We start from the raw sequence: 17,812 nt of genomic DNA, 5'->3' as shown, positions 1-17,812 counted from the left end.
AAGAAAGAAAGAAAGAAAGAAAGAAAGAAAGAAAGAAAGAAAGAAAGGCAAGAAAGAAAGAAAAGAAAGAAAGAAAAGAAAGAAAGCAAGCAAAAAATAGAAACAGATAAGAAACACCAAGAAAAACAGAGAGAGGAAGGAGAGGGAGGTGGCAGTGTTTGTTGTGTGAGGGAATAAGTCACTGGAAATGGAGCTTAAGAAAGTGGCATGGCAGGCATATATACACATTTAGGTAATGGCATATTCCTTCTGAAATCCCACTGTACTGAATCAGTAAAAATAATCAACTTTCAAGTACAAATATTTATAATTCTAATTATAAAAATACTTGATCTCATAAAATTTGACCTGTCTTATTATTTTTAACAATTTTACAGAGGTATAACTGACATACAAAAAACTGCATATATTTAATGTATACAATTTGATGAATTTGGACATATGCATACACTCGTAAAATTATCACTACAATCAAGGTAACAAACATAGCCATCACCTGGCTTACTACTTTCAGTTTAGAACTCTGGAAATCATTTTCAGAAATTTCTCTAGTGAAGAGTGTTTCTCCTAAGTATTTTTATCTTCAACACTTTGTTTTTCCAGAATTCACATAATAAACTCTGATTACATTGAAGCACCACTCTATTTTCTGAAAATAAAAACCTATTCAGTTCCCCCAGAGAATGTGATTTGATATCTTAGCCAATGAACTTCATTTGCTTTTCTCTTGTCTGCTTTGGCTGATCTATAACTAATCAGGAAACTGAACTAAAATTACCATCAGCACACTTCAAGTCTTGGTTAATTATCAGGCAGGTTTTAAAAAGAGATGAATATGTGGAGCCCACAGAAAATACTACCCAATATCCAAAGGCAACTTACAAAGCACTTGACAGTTTACTAGGGAAAAAATACTGGGTTCTTTCCATATGTAGGATTTTTTTCTGTCAATTCAGATTTCTAAACCAAAAACTATGTGCCTTTCATAAAAAAGAAAGATGCCAAACACAGACTGGGTAGAAATTACTTCATTCCTTTCTTGGGGAGGAACACTCTGATACAGCAAGAGAGAGCACCAACATCTGCCTCAACCCCAGAAAACTACTCTCTTCATACCTACCTCCCTTTATCACCAAAGGGCATTCCCTAGGTAGAATTCTGTGTGTCACTGAAGCCAAAAAACCTTCAAGGAATTGTAATAGCTACTACTCAGGTTTCAGGTTACATAGCTCATTTGGTTCCTTATTTAAAAGGTCCTGTCTTATTACATTATTTAGTCTGTCTGCCCATTCTATGGCTATGAAGGCATTGCCATATATTCAGATGAATGTGAGAAAATCAGTTATATATCTGGATATTTGGTGAAATTTAGAAATGATAAGGTAATCATGGGCAACAGCAATGCTCTAAGAGTTACCTTATCTAAAAAAGAACAATTTAGGACATAAGTATTCCCACTTGCATCAAGAATAACTTTTTGCCTTTTTTTAATAATCTCAATTTCAGATTCATCATTACAGCATTATTAAGTGAAGTTGAACAGATGTGTACAATTTCCCAAGGAAATGTTGGCAATATTTTTTTTTAGTTTAAAGAGAACAGTTTAACAAAGAGAAATGTACTAAAATAATTCCATCATCCAACTGAAGATTAAATCTAATCAAAACAAAATGGTGCCAATGAAAAAGCACTGCAATCATAACCAATCAAAAAGACCATGAAAAGTACAGAATCCTCTCATTCTTTTAAGAATTATCTTTGATTTCTATGCCTTATTCTAGATTGTTAGTTGTATCCAAATCTATTTCACCAGCCCCCAATCTATATATTCCAAAACTGTAACATTGTTAGTTTCTAAAATAGGGATGTGTTTATATTCCTCCTGCTAACACCTTCATTTTTCAAAAGGGATATGTCCCTATTTTACTATATCTTCTGATAATGCAAGAAATAACCAACTAAAACTGCAAATGCATAAAGTAGAAAGTGGAAGCCCATTTCACAAACTGCAGGGATTTTAAAATTGGAGTGTACTCAGCCAAACTTTTTTAACATATAAATATCAATATATGCATTTATTCACACTAATACCCTTAGTGTTCCTAAAATTTGTTAAACACTATTTTCTTAATATTTACTTTATTTCCATGAAGGTGTATATAACTCAATGAGTTTAGCAGCTTCAGTATCCCATATACATCAAAAGTCAGTTTTACCTTGAGTAGTTTCAACTATTATTCTCGAAGCAACCAAATCAACGAAGAATATTTACATCTGAAATTCAAACTTGACTACATAATTACTCTTTTCATTCTACTGAGATTAGTGTCAGCAGAAGCTATTCACACTTTCACCTTCATCTTTGCCAATATCCAAAAGGAGGATGTATGAATATACATACACACACAAATTAATTCCAGTTTCTAATAGTTCCAAAAACCTAGTTCACCATATACCTATCTCAACAATATTTTCAATTCTTTAAATTTCTCTCTCAAACTCTCCTAATCCCCAAAACCAAAGTTACATATCTCTAATAAAACAGGATCCTATCTTCATTACTTTTATGTCCTAAATACTTAATACCATGGCTCTTTTTTTCAATAACGAACTGAACATATCCTTTGCAGAAATTTGTGATGTGATGATGATCTGTGATGTAGTGTTCTCAATGGACAATTTCAAAAGCAGTAATAACATAGTTTACTTACGAGAGGTTTTGGAAGCAAGAAGAGTAACTCGGGAACCTCCTAAGAAGTGAAAACCCATTACATTCACCTGATCATCTTCTGACTGATTGGCAAAGCCTACAAAGAAAATTAAAAAAAAAAAAAATCACCTTACATAACCACAAAGAAAAACACTTAATGTTTGAAATAGGAAGTTTAGTTGATGGCAAGTATTTTTTATGTTACCAGTCATGCTGAAAGCCCATGTATAAATTAGAATATATAAGCTGATTTCCATGGTAATTCCCAATTGCTTAAATCTCTCCCTCACAATAACATTCTTAAATCATTTAATTTCCTTCCTTCTACTGCTTCATTCTAGGTTTGAGGCAGGAAATGTACAAGATAAACCTCAAACACCTGTCACACAGAAAGCAAGGAAACTATCACTGACTAGCAGAGTAGTATGAAAATAAAAGCGAACTTAAAGAGATTACTGGCCAGAGATGAAAATATTTGAGTATCAAAAAAGTGAAACACATCAAAAATATCTAAAGGCATGTGTTCATATTGATCTAAAAACAGAAAAGGCCAAATGCTCACTAATGGAGGCTTCTAGAGAATCAACTCAATATTTTAAAAATCACTAAGACAGAGCAGAGCAAGATGACGGAGGAGTAGGAGACCTGGATTTCATCTGGTCCCAGGAATTCAGCTTGGATAGAGATCAAACGATTCGGAAGACCTACGAACTCAACAGGAGATGGAAGAAAACAATAGCAGCAACTCTCTGAACAGAACAGCGACCACTTTCTGGAAGGTAGGACGTGCGGAGAAGTGAATCTGAGGTGGTATTCGGGAGGATAGACAGCGGGGGAGGGGGCCTCTGGCGGCCGCTATGGCAAGTGATAGAGCCGCGGAGCACAAAATCGGAACTTTTAGAAGTCTGCTCCGCTGTGGGACATCGCTCCAGTGGCTAAGCAGGGGGTGGAACCCTCATGGGACAGTGTGGTCTCAGGACCCTCGGGGTCACAGAAAGACCGGGGGTGCCTGAGTGCAGCAGAGCTCCCAGGTATTGGAGCGGGGAAGCCGGCTGCAGAGACAGAGCCAAGGAGCGGGCTCTCAGCTCGGGGTTGCCATAAACCGTGATCCGCAGCACAGTCAGGCCAATGCTCTTCCAGCAGGGACCCAACAAGCGGCAGATCTGGGGAGACTCCCCTTCCTCCCCCGGGAGGAGCAGCGCAGGAGCACAGCGCAGGAATCTGCGGGGTTTGGAGACTCCACACGGGGTCGGGTGCCAGAGATAGAAATGCTCAGTCACAGGCCGGGTGAGCACGGAGTGCGGCCAGAGACTGGGGAGACAGGAGTGACTGACTGCTTTTCTCTGGGGGCTCACTGAGGAGTGGGGCCCCGAGTTCCCGGCTCCTCCGGGGCGGAGATCGGGAGGCCGCCATTTTCACTCTCCTCCTCTGAAGCTGTACAGAAAGCTTGCAGGGAACAAAAGCTCCCGAGAGCAAACCCGAGCAGATTACTTAGCCGGGACGGCAAGGGTGGGGCAATTCCGCCTCCAGCAAAGACATTTGGGAACCACGGCAACAGGCCCCTACCCCAGAAGATCAGCCAGAACAGCCAGCCAAGACCAAGTGTACCAATCAATGAGAACGGCAGAACTCCAGCGCTAGGGGAATACTGCACATAGAATTCATGGCTTTTTTACCATGATTCTGTAGTCTTTCAAAGTTAATTTTTTTTAACTGTATTTTCTCTTTTTTTTTTTAATTTTTCTTTTTCCCTCTTTCAACCAACATCTTATCAATCCCTTTTAAAAAAAATATTTTTTATTTTTCATTTTTAGAGTTATATTTTATCCTTTCACTGTAGTTACCCTTATTTTTGGTATATATATATATATATATGTTGTTCTCTCTTTAAAATTTTGAGATATAGTTTCTTCTAACAGATCAAAATATACCCTAAATCTCTAGTGTATGGCTTTGTTATACTCTCCTGCCTGATCACATTCTCTCCCTTTTTTTTTTTAAATCCTCTTCTTTCTTTTTTCAACCAACTTTTTATCTTATCAATTCCTTTTATAAAATCTTTTATACTTTTCATCTTTACAGTCATATTCCATCCCTTCATCATATTAACCCTTATTTTTGTACATATATAAGTTTTTCTTTCTTTAAAATTTTGGGAGGCACTTTCTTCTAACAGACCAAAATACGCCCAAAAGCTAGCGTACGGCACTGATCTATGCACCAGCCTGATCGTATTTGATCATATTCTGTTTTTTTGTTTCGTTTTGTTTTTGATTGTTTTTATCTTTTTTTTTTCTTTTTTCTTTCTTTTTCTTTTTTCTTTCTTTCCCTTTCTATTCCCCTGGTTTCAGGTCTTTTCTGATTTGTTTAGTGTATATATTTTCTGGGGACGTTGTTACCCTGTTAGCATTTTGTTCTCTCATTCATTTATTCTCCTCTGGACAAAAGGACAAGATGGAAAAAATCACCTCAACAAAAAGAACAAGAGGCAGTACCGACTGCCAGGGACCTACTCAATACGGACATTAGTACAATGTTGGAACTAGAGTTCAGAATGGTGATTTTAAAGATACTAGCTGGCTTGAATAAAGCATGGAAGTTATTAGAGAAACCCTTTCTGGAGAAATAAAAGAACTAAAATCTAACCAAGTAGAAATCAAAAAGGCTATTAATGAGGTGCAATCAAATATGGGGGTGCTAACTGCTAGGATAAATGAGGCAGAAGAGAGAATTAGCGATATAGAAGACCAAATGATGGAAAATAAAGAAGCTGAGAAAAAGAGAGATAAACAACTACTGGATCACGAGGGCAGAATTTGAGAGATAAGCGATACCATAAGACGAAACAACATTAGAATAATTGGGATCCCAGAAGAAGAAGAAAGAGAGAGAGGGATAGAAGGTATATTGGAGCAAATTATAACAGAGAACTTCCCTAATCTGGGGAAGGAAACAGGCATCAAAATCCAGGAGGTACAGAGAACCCCTCTCAAAATCAATAAAAATAGGTCAACACCCCGACATCTAATAGTAAAACTTATGAGTCTCAGACACAAAGAGAAAATCCTGAAAGCAGCTCGGGACAAGAGATCTGTAACCTACAATGGTGGAAACATTAGATTGGCAAAAGACCTATCCACAGAGACCTGGCAGGCCAGAAAGGACTGGCAGGATATATTCAGAGCACTAAATGAGAAAAATATGCAGCCAAGAATATTATATCCAGCTAGGCTGTCATTGAAAATAGAAGGAGAGATAAAAAGCTTCCAGGACAAAAAAAATAAAGGAATTTGCAAACACTAAACCAGCCCTACAAGAAATATTAAAAGGGGTCCTCTAAGCAAAGAGAGAGCCTAAAAGCAACATAGACCAGAAAGGAACACAGACAATATACGGTAACAGTCACCTTACAGGCAATACAATGGCACTAAATTCATATCTTTCATTAGTTACCCTGAATGTAAATGGGCTAAATGCCCCAATCAAAAGACACAGGCTATCAGACCGGATTAAAAAACAAGACCCATCAATATGCTGTCTGCAAGAGACTCATTTTAGACCCAAAGACACCCCCAGATTGAAAGTGAGGGGGTGGAAAACCATTTCCCATGCTAATGGACACCAAAAGAAAGCTGGGGTGGCAATCCTTATATCAGACAAATTAGATTTTAAACCAAAGACTGTAATAAGAGATGAGGAAGGACACTATATCCTTCTTAAAGGGTCTATCCAACAAGAAGATCTAACAATTGTAAATATCTATGCCCCTAACACGGGAGCAGCCAATTATATAAGCCAATTAATAACAAAAGCAAAGAAACACATCGACAACAATACAATAATGGGGGGGGGGGGACTTTAACACCCCCCTCACTGAAATGGACAGATCATCTAAGCAAAAGATCAACAAGGAAATAAAGACTTTAAATGACACACTGGACCAAATGGACTTCACAGATATATTCAGAACATTCCATCCCAAAGCAACAGAATACACATTCACCTCTAGTGCCCATGGAACATTCTCCAGAATAAATCACATCCTAGGTCACAAATCATGTCTCAACCAGTACCAAAAGACTGGGATCATTCCCTGCATATTTTCAGACCACAACTCATACAGGAATTCAGTAAAGTGGCAGGATATAAAATCAATGCACAGAAATCAGTGGCATTCCTATACACCAACAACAAGACAGAAGAAAGAGAAATTAAGGAGTCAATCCCATTTACAATTGCACCCAAAACCATAAGATACCTAGGAATAAATCTAACCAAAGAGGCAAAGAATCTGTACTCAGAAAACTATAAAATACTCATGAAAGAAATTGAGGAAGACACAAAGAAATGGAAAAATGTTCCATGCTCATGGATTGGAAGAACAAATATTGTGATGATGTCAATGCTACCTAGAGCAATCTACACATTCAATGCAATCCCTATCAAAATACCATCCACTTTTTTCAGAGAAATGGAACAAATAATCCTAAAATTTTATGGAACCAGAAAAGACCCCGCATAGCCAGAGGAATGTTGAAAAAGAAAGCAAAGCTGGCGGCATCACAATTCTGGACTTCCAGCTCTATAACAAAGCTGTCATCATCAAGACAGTATGGTACTGGCACAAAAAGAGACACATTGATCAATGGAACAGAATAGAGAGCCCAGAAATGGACCCTCAACTCTATGGTCAACTAATCTTCGACAAAGCAGGAAAGAATGTCCAATGGAAAAAAGACAGTCTCTTCAACAAATGGTGTTGGGAAAATTGGATAGCCACATGCAGAAGAATGAAACTGGACCATTTCCTTATACCACACACAAAAATAGACTCCAAATGGTTGAAAGACCTAAATGTGAGACAGGAATCCATCAAAATCCTAAAGGAGAACACAGGCAGCAACCTCTTCGACCTCAGCTGCAGCAAATGCCTCCTAGAAACATCGCCAAAGGCAAGGGAAGCAAGGGCAAAAATGAACTGTTGGGACCTCATCAAGATAAAAAGCTTTTGCACAGCAAAAGAAACAGTCCACAAAACCAAAAAACAACCAACGGAATGGGAGAAGATATTTGCAAATGACATATCAGATAAAGGGCTAGTATCCAAAATCTATAAAGAACTTCTTAAACTCAACACCCAAAGAACAAATGATCCAATCAAGAAATGAGCAGAAGACATGAACAGACATTTTTCCAAAGAAGACATGCAAATGGCCAACTGACACATGAAAAAGTGCTCAACATCGCTCGGCATCAGGGAAATCCAAATCAAAACCTCAATGAGATACCACCTCACACCAATCAGAATGGCTAAAATTAACAAGTCAGGAAATGACAGATGTTGGCGGGGATGTGGAGAAAGGGGAACCCTCCTACATTGTTGGTGGGAATGCAAGCTGGTGCAGCCACTCTGGAAAACAGTATGGAGGTTCCTCAAAAAGTTGAAAATAGAGCTACCATATGATCCAGCAATTGCACTACTGGGTATTTACCCCAAGGATACAAATGTAGTGATTCGAAGGGGTACGTGCACCCTGATGTTTATAGCAGCAATGTCCACAATAGCCAAACTATGGAAAGAGCCAAGATGTCCATCAACAGATGAATGGATAAAGAAGTGGTATATATATACAATGGAATATTATGCAGCCATCAAAAGGAGTGAAATCTTGCCATTTGCAACGACGTGGATGGAACTGGAGAGTGTTATGCTGAGCAAAATAAGTCAATCAGAGAAAGACATGTATGAGATGACCTCACTGATATGAGGAATTCTTAATCTCAGGAAACAAACTGAGGGTTGCTGGAGTGTGGGGGGGTGGGAGAGATGGGGCAGCTGGGTGATAGACATTGGGGAGGGTATGTGCTATGGTGAGTGCTATGAATTGTGCAAGACTATTGAATCACAGATCTGTACCTCTGAAACAAATAATACAATACATGTTAAAAAAAAAAAAAGAAAAAAGAAAATAGCAGGAGGGGAAGAATGAAGGGGGGAAATCGGAGGGGGAGATGAACCATGAGAGATGATGGACTCTGAAAAACAAACTGAGGGTTCTAGAGGGGAGGGGGGTGGGAGGATGGGTTAGCCTGGTGATGGGTATTAAAGAGGGCATGTTCTGCATGGAGCACTGGGTGTTATACACAAACAATGAATCATGGAACACTACATCAAAAACTGATGATGTAATGTATGGTGATTAACATAACATAATAAAAAAATAATAAAATAAAAATAAAAATCAGTAAGAAAAAGAACCAAACATTTATCCAGATGATCCTACTCCAACTACACCACATAGCCAATAGTAGATAAGGGAAAAGTTCTCTTACAGAAATAACCTAGCAAAATATTAAAGAAAGCTTGAAAGAAATAGATATCATCAATTTTCAACCTCAAGAAATTTAATAGATCTCAGATTAAAATCAATGGTTGTTACCATACAAAAAAAAAAGAGAGAGAGAGATACAAACAGATAATATGTACTCCCTGCTGAAAGTATATACTACCAATTCATGGAAGCAGTGTGGCCAAAATAATCAATCCTGACTCTAATACCTCTAGATACAACTACCAGTTAACAGGCAATAAAATGGACAGAGAAAATATTAAACATCACAGGGATGTAATCAGCAAAATTCAGAGTGTGGGAAATTCACAGGAAAAAATCATCTTACTCTTTAACAAATCAACTGCAAATTAAAAATAGAAGTGGGAAACCTATAGAAAAAGAGATTAAAATTTCATATCAAAATTTGCAATAAATGAACCACATTTGAATCCTGACTCGAAAACAAATAAAAATCATAACAATGAAGACTTTCACTTCAGGCCAAGATGAAGAAACTAGGGCCAAATTTACCCTTCTACTTATAACAACTAAAAAATGGGACAAAATATATGAAACGTTTTTGAAGACACTGGAGACCAGGAAATGAACAACAGTGATCCCTGACAAAGAACAAAGTGAGCCCTATGATTGCCCCAGCCTACTGCCTAGAGAAAATTTCCAAGACACAACACAGGGAGGGGAAACCCAGGTGCAACCTAACATTCTGCCCAAGTTGAAGACACAGAGTTGGGAGTCTAGGAAGGCTAAAGTATTAAAAGTTCACAGGGCAGAGTGTCAGACAGGAGACAGCTACAAAGAGAGAAAAAAATTTTTGAAAAAATAATGACCAAAATATTTACAAATTGGATGAAAATTATAAACTACAGGTCAAAAAATCTTAACAAACCCCAAGCATAAGAAAAATAAAAATAAAACAAGGGGCACCTGGGTGGCTCAGATGGTTAAGCATCCCACTCTTGATTTCGGCTCAGGTCATGATCTCAGGGTCCTTAGAACGAACGAGCCCCACATCAGGCTCCACGCTCAGCAGGGAATCTGCTTAAGGTTCTTTCTCTCTCTCTGCCCCCAGGCCCCTGGCCCCCCCCCACATACTCTCTCTCTCTCAAATAAATCTTTTTTCAAAAAGAAAAAAAATTATAGATTAATATCCCTCATGAACACAGATGTAAAAATTCTAAACTAAACAATAGTAAGTTGAATCAAATAGTATATTGAGAGGATAATACAGGGGCGCCTGGGTGGCTCAGTCAGTTAAACATCTGCCAGCCCAGGTCATGATCCCGGAGTCCCAGGATCGAGCCCGGCATCGGGCTCCCTGCTCAGTGGAGTCTGCTTCTCCCTCTGACCCTCACCCCATTCGTGCTCTTTCTCTCTCTCTCTGTCAAATAAATAAATAAAATCTTAAAAAAAAAAAAAGGACAATACATCTTTCAGTGTGATTTATATCAAGAATGCACAATTATGCTAAAATCCAAAAATTAATCAATGTATACACTTATGAGCATAGCAAAATATACAGAGTTGTTGAATCACTATCTTGTACATCTGAAACTAATGTAACATTGTGTCAACTATACTTAAAGTCAAGGGGTGTCTGGGTGACTCAGCTGGTTAAGCATCTGCCTTCAGCTCTAGTCATGATCTCAGGGTCCTGGGATCAAGTCCCATATTCGGCTCTCTGCTCAGTGAGAAGCCTGCCTCTCCTTCTCCCTCTGCCCCTCCCCCCTGCTTGTGTGCACGCTCTCCCTCCCTCTCTCTCTCTCAAATAAATAAAATCTTTAAAAAATAAAAATAAGGGGCACCTGGGTGGCTCAGTCATTGGGCATCTGCCTTTGACTCAGGTCACAATCCCAGGGTCCTTAGATAAGAGTCCCACATTGGGCTCCCGGCTCAGGGGGAAGCCTGCTTCTCCCTCTCCCATTCCCCCTGCTTGTTTTCCCTCTCTCGCTGTCTCTCTCTCTGTCAATAAATAAAATCTTTAAAAAATAAATAAAATAAAATAATTTAAAAATTTTTAAGTCAAAAAAAAGTATCAGTTTAATTCACCTATAAATAGCCTAAAGAAGAAAATGATTACAAATATCTCAATTGATGTAGAAAAAGCATTGAGAAAATCCAATATAAAACAAACTCTCGCAAACTTGGTATAGAAGGGAACTTCCTCAAATGGTATAGGACATCTATAGACTACCTACAACTAAAACATACTTAATGGTGAAAGCCTGAACATCCACTCTGCCATTTCTATTCAACATTGTCCCAGAGGTTTTAGCCTAGATAAAATGCTAGCAAGAAACAAACAGAATCTCTAGATTGGAAAGGAAGAAGTAAAATGGTTTTCATTTGCAGATAACATAATCTTTATGTAGAAATCTGAATAAATCTACAAAAAAGGTTAGTAGGACCAGTAAGTGGTTTAACAATGTTGCATAATACAAGATCGATATACAAAAGCAGTTGTATATCTATGTATAGGCATATCTCACAGATACTGTGGTTTGGTTCCATATGACCATAATATACCAAATATTGCAATAAAGCATGTCAAATGAATTTTTTGGTTTCTCAGTACATATAAAACTTACATTTACCCTATACTATAGTCTATTAATTATGCAACATTATATCTAAAAATACAATGTACATACCTTAATTAAAAAATACTTCATTGCTAAAAAATGTTAACCATCATCTGAGCTTTCAACAAGTTGTAACTTTTTGTTGGTGGAGGGTCTTGCCTCAGTATTGATGGCTGCTGACTGATCAGGATGGAGGTTGCTGAAGGTTTGGACAGTTGTGACAATTTCTTAAAATAAGGCAACAATGAAGTGTGTCACATCCTTTCAAAAAAGATTTCTCTGTAGCATGCAATGCTGCGTGATAGAATTTTACCCACAGTAGAACTTCTTTCAAAATTGGAGTCAATCCTCTCAAACCCTTCCACTGCTTTATCAACTAAGTTTGTGTAATATTCTAAATCCTTTGTTATCATCTCAACAATCTTCACAGCATCTTCACCAGGAACAGATTCCATCTCAAGAAACCACTTTCTTTGCTCATCAGAAAGAAGCAACTCCCCATCCCTTATAAGGATCCCTTTATCATGAGATGGCAGCAATTCAGTCACATCTTCAGGCTCCACTTCTAATTCCAGTTCTCTTGATATTTCCACTACATCTGCAGTTACTTCCTCCACTGAAGTCTTGAACCTCTGCAAGTCACCCATGAGGGCTGAAATCAACTTCTTCCAAACTGCTGCTCATGTTGGTAGCTTGACCTCTTTCCATGAATCACAATGGTTCTGAAATAGTGAATTTTTTCCAGAAGGCTTTCAATTTACTTTTCCCAGATCCATCAGAGAAATCATTCTCTATAGCAGCTACAGCCTTAAGAAATGTATTTTTTAAATAATAAGACTTGAAAGTTGAAATGACTCCTTGATCAATGGCTGCAGAATGGATATTGTGTTAGCGCGCATGAAAACAACATTAATCTCATTGTCTATCTCCATCAGAGCTCTTGGGTGACCAGGTACACCGTCAATAAGCAGTAATATTTTGAAAGGAATTTTTTTATTCTGAGCAGTAGTTCTCAACAGTGGGTTTAAAATATTAAGTTAGCGGGGTGCCTGGGTGGCTCAGTCATTAAGCATCTGCCTTCGGCTCAGGTCATGGTCCCAGGGTCCTGGGATCGAGCCCCGCATCGGGCTCCCTGCTCTGTGGGAAGCCTGCTTCTCCCTCTCCCACTCCCCCTGCTTGTGTTCCCTCTCTCACTGTCTCTCTCTCTGTCAAATAACTAAATAAAATCTTAAAAAAATAAAATAAAATATTAAGTGAGCCATGTTGTAAACAGATGTGCTGTCATCCAGGCTTTGTTGTTTAATGCATAGAGCACAGGCAGAGTAGATTTAGCATAATTCTTAAGGGTCCTAGGATTTTTGGAACAGTCAGTGAACACTGACTTCAACTAAATCATTAGGTGCATTAGTCCCTAACAAGAGAGTCAGCCTGTCCTACGAAGCTTTGAAGCCCAGCACTGACTTTTCCTCTCTATGAAAGTCCTAGATGGCATCTTCTTCCAATATCAGGCTGTTATATTTACACTGAAAATCTGTTGTTTATTGTAGCCACCTGCATTAATTATCTTAGCTAGATCTTCTGAAAAACTTGCTGCAGCTTCTACATCAGCTCTGCTGCTTCCACTTTGTACATTTACATTATGGAGATGACTCCTTTCCTTAAACCTCATGGACCAACCTCTGCTAAGCAAAATTTTTCTTCTGCAGCTTCCTCACCTCTCTCAGCCTTCATATAATGGAAAAGGGTTAGAACTTAGCCCCAGATTAAGCTTTGGCTTAAGGGACTGCTGTAGCTGGTTTGGTCCTCTATCCAGACCATTCAGACTTTCTCCATATTATCAATAAAGCTGTTTCGCTTTCTTATCATTCACGTGTTCACTGAAGTAGACATTTAATTTCCTTTAAGAACTTTTCCTTTGCATTCACAACTTGGCTAACCATTTGCTGCAAGAGGCCTAGCTTTTGACCTATCTCTGCTTTTGTGATTGCCTTTCTCCTTAAGCTTAATCATTTCTAATTTTTGATTTAAAGTGAGAGACATGTGACTCTTTCACTTAAACACTAAGAGGCCGTTATAGGATTATTAATATGCCTAATTTCAATATTGTTGTGTCTCATGGAATAGGTATGCCTGAGGAGAGGCATACAGACAGAGGAATGGCCAGTGGAGCAGTCAGAACACACACAATATTTATCAATTACGTTTACCACCATAAATAGGGGTGGTTCATGGTACCCCAAAACAATTACAATAGTAACATCAAAGATCACTGATCATAGATCATCATAACAAATATAGTAACAATAAAAATTTTCAATTACCAAAATGTGACACAGAGACATGAAGTAAACAAATACTGTTGGAAAAATGGTGCCAATAGACTTGCTTGACCCAGGGTTGCCACAAACTTTCAATTTGTAAAAAATACAGTATCTATAAAGCACAATAAAATGAGGTTTGCCTGTACTAAAAAAGCACTATTTGAAACTGAAGTAAAACAATGTAATTTTCAATAGCATCAAAATATATTAAACACTTAGGGATAAATCTGACAAAAGATTTGTAAGACCTGTACATTGAAAACTACAAACTCTTACTGAGAAAAATGAAGTAAGCCCTAAATAAACGAAGTTCTCTACTTTCATCTTAAGAAACTAGGATAAGTAGAGTAAATTGTACCATGTTTAATATTGTTAAGATGCTGTTTCTCTCCAAATTGATCAACAGACTTAATGCAATCCCAATTCCAATCAAAATCCCAGTAGGCATTTTTTTTAAATTGACAAACTGATTCTAAGATTCATATGAAAGTGCAGGGATCTAGAATATCCAAGACAACACTGAAAATAGAAGAATGAAGCTGGGGAAATTATACTCCCTGACTTTTGGACATACATATTTATAGTAATTAGGACACTATACTATTGGTATATAGCAATAATACTGGTGGGCAAAGACAAACAGATCAATGGAATAAACTGAAGAGAGCAGAAATATATATAGTTTTTCAGATGATTTATATAGCTCTATGATACATAGTCAGATGATTTTCAACAAAGTTGCAAAGGCAATCCAATGAAAAATGATAGTTTTGTTTTTTTTTTTTTTAGGGGGGAAATCGGAGGGGGAGACGAACCATGAGAGACTATGGACTCTGAGAAACAAACTGAGGGTTCTAGAGGGGAGGGGGGTGGGAGGATGGGTTAGCCTGGTGATGGGTATTAAAGAGGGCATGTTCTGCATGGAGCACTGGGTGTTATGCACAAACAATGAATCATGGAACACGACATCAAAAACTAATGATGTAATGTATGGTGATTAACATAACATAATAAAATAAATAAATAAATAAAATAAAAATGTTTTAGACCATTTACTACAACTTAGAAAAAACTGAGTTAAAATAAGCAGAGCAAAATCAAAGCTAACTGTAAAGAATAAGCTAATACTGTCTGTCTCCTAGTTCACCAAGAAGCTACGCCTCAACAGCACTGCCGAAATGATTTCTTTTGTTGCAAGAAATAACAGGTGCAAAATATCTGTGGCAAGAATGATCATCTTTTTCATTTCTCCTGGATAAAGAACTATTCTCTATTCATACTTATTTATTGAAAGTCTTTCCAATTCCTAATAAGTCAAATCATTGCTAAACACATGTACCTTATTTTTAGCTGATAAGCAATATAAAATGAGCTCATTTTAATTTTATCTGGACTTCCTTTAATTGAGTGCCTTTAAAATGAATGAAACAAAAAAACTGTTCATGTAATCATGAAAAATAATTTTCCTTTGTATGTTACTTTCAGTTTATAAAGCCTTTTATACTTTTCAAAAATATAGTCTGAGGTTATCTTAATTGATTCTTTCAATAAGTCTTTTGAAGTAGATGAGGTAGCTATTATATTTAAACCCCAGGTCTTTCTGTGAAATTAAATTAAAATGGATTCATGGGCGCCTGGGTGGCTCAGTTGGTTAAGCGACTGCCTCCGGCTCAGGTCATGATCCTGGAGCCCCGGGATCGAGTCCCACATCAGGCTCCCTGCTCAGCAGGGAGTCTGCTTCTCCCTCTGACCCTCCTCCCTCTCATGCTCTCTGTCTCTCATTGTCTCTCTCGCAAATAAATAAAATCTTAAAAAATAAAAAAATTAAAAAAATAAATAAAATGGATTCATACTTTTTTAAGAAAAATAGTTCAAATTCCACTGTGTAAGTTTTCTTTCTTTGAGGAGATTCATTTTAAACTAGTAACTTTTATTGTTCAATCATCCTCAAACTTAGCAGAAGGAAAGAAAATAAATATCAGAGTGGAAATAAATAAAATAGAGACTAAAATGATGATAGAAAGATCAACAAAATGAACCATCAGTTCTCTGAAAAGATAAACAAAATTGACAAACTTTTATCTACATACACTAAGAAGAGAGAGAGCTCAAGTAAATAAAATCAGAAATAAAAGAGAAATCAATACTGATACCAAAGAAATACAAATGATCATAATAAACTACTATGAACAATTATATATCAACAGATTGGACAACCTAGAAGAAACAGATACATTTCTAGCAACATACAATCTTCCAAGACTGAATCATGAAGAAATAGAAAATCTCAGTCAACTGATTATTAGTAGAGATTGGTACAGTAATCAAAAGATTCCCAACAAGCAAAAATCCAAAACCAGGAAGTTTCACCAGTGAATTCTACCAAACATTCAAAGAAGATTTAGTACCTGTCCTCAAATTCTTCCAAAAAATAGTGTGGTGATGAATGTTAATTAGACTTATTAGGATGATCATATCACAGTGCATACAAATACTGAATCATTATGTTGTACACCTGAAACTAATATAATGCTATACGTCAATTAGACTTCAAGAAAATAAACAAACAAATAAATAAAATTTTTAAAAAGGATATTTTTTTCAAAAGTAGTGCTGGAACATTAGATGCTCATATGTAAAAATAAGAATTTTATCTGTATCTCACACCATAAAGAAATACCAACTCAAAATGAAAAAGAGACCAAAATGTAAATTTAGAAAACTTCTAGACAAAAACATGGGAGGAGAGCTTTGTACACTTGAGGGAAAGATTTTTTAGATATAACATTAAAATCATGATCTGTGAAAGAAAAAACCGGTAAAATTGGGCTTTATCAAAATTAAGAACTTCTGCTCTTCCAAAGACATTGTTACAAGAATGAAAAGATGTGCCACAGATTTGGAGAAAATATGTGCAATTCATAGAATCTGATAAATGACTGAGAAGGCAGACAAAAAAGAGGACATGCTGAATAATCCCATCTTATAAAATTCCAGAAAATGCAAACTAATCTATAGTGACAGAAAGCAAACCAGTGGTTGCCTGGGAATGGGGGATAAGGGATTATAAAGGGGCACAAGGAAACTTTTTGGGATGATGGATATTTTCAGCATTATAATTGTGGAGATGGTTTCCCAGGTATATAGAAACATCCAAAGTTATCAAAGTGTATACTTTAAACATTTGTATATAAGTTATATTCCAATAAATTTTTTTAAGATTTTATTTATTTATTTGAGAAAGAGAGGAAGCATATGCAATGGGGGTGGGGGGAGGGAGGGGGCAAGTAGGAGCAGGGGGGGAAGGAAAGGGAAGGGGAAAGAATCTCAAGCAGACTCCGAATTGAGCGTGGAGCCCGAGGTGGGGCTCGATCTCATGACCCTAAGACCATGACCTGAGCCAAAACCAAGAGTCAGTCACTTAACTGACCAAGCCACCCAGGCGCTCCCCAATAAAATTATTTTTTAAAAAAAAGCAAAAAATACACACTAGAATTGTTTTGAAAATTAAAGAATGTATTAAAATGTACCAAAAGAAAATATAACTAAATATCTTATAATCTTAATAAATAGAGGCCATTCTAAGCACAACATGAAACTTGAAACTATAAAGAAAGCAATTAATAAAATTAAATCTTAAACTAAATTTTACTACATAAAAATATAAACCTTATATATTAAAAAAATACAAGTAGTTAATGAAAATTACAGAATGCCTATGCTAATTTAGAAATGCAAATTTTAAAAAGGGATGTCATTTTTCATCTATGTCAAAAATTTCCAAAATCCAGCTGCTACCCTTGGTATGAACCCTGATGTTTTTGGGCACATAACCTGATACAATTATTC

General features: G+C 36.9%; 1 protein-coding gene across 6 annotated transcripts in view; it reads right to left on the bottom strand.

Moving 5' to 3' along the window:
- BBS9 (Bardet-Biedl syndrome 9) overlaps positions 1 to 17,812 on the bottom strand; it is a 475,024-nt gene that overhangs the window by 244,655 nt on the left and 212,557 nt on the right. For all 6 annotated transcript variants that reach the window (XM_044920165.1, XM_044920167.1, XM_044920168.1 and 3 more), the window contains one exon: positions 2,712 to 2,807. In XM_044920165.1, the coding sequence (XP_044776100.1) occupies positions 2,712 to 2,807 (96 nt within the window). The remainder of the gene's footprint in view (positions 1 to 2,711; positions 2,808 to 17,812) is intronic.

Source organism: Neomonachus schauinslandi, chromosome 12 (assembly GCF_002201575.2).
Source record: "Neomonachus schauinslandi chromosome 12, ASM220157v2, whole genome shotgun sequence".
NCBI lineage: Eukaryota > Metazoa > Chordata > Mammalia > Carnivora > Phocidae > Neomonachus > Neomonachus schauinslandi.
This window is presented reverse-complemented; position numbering and strand designations above follow the sequence as displayed.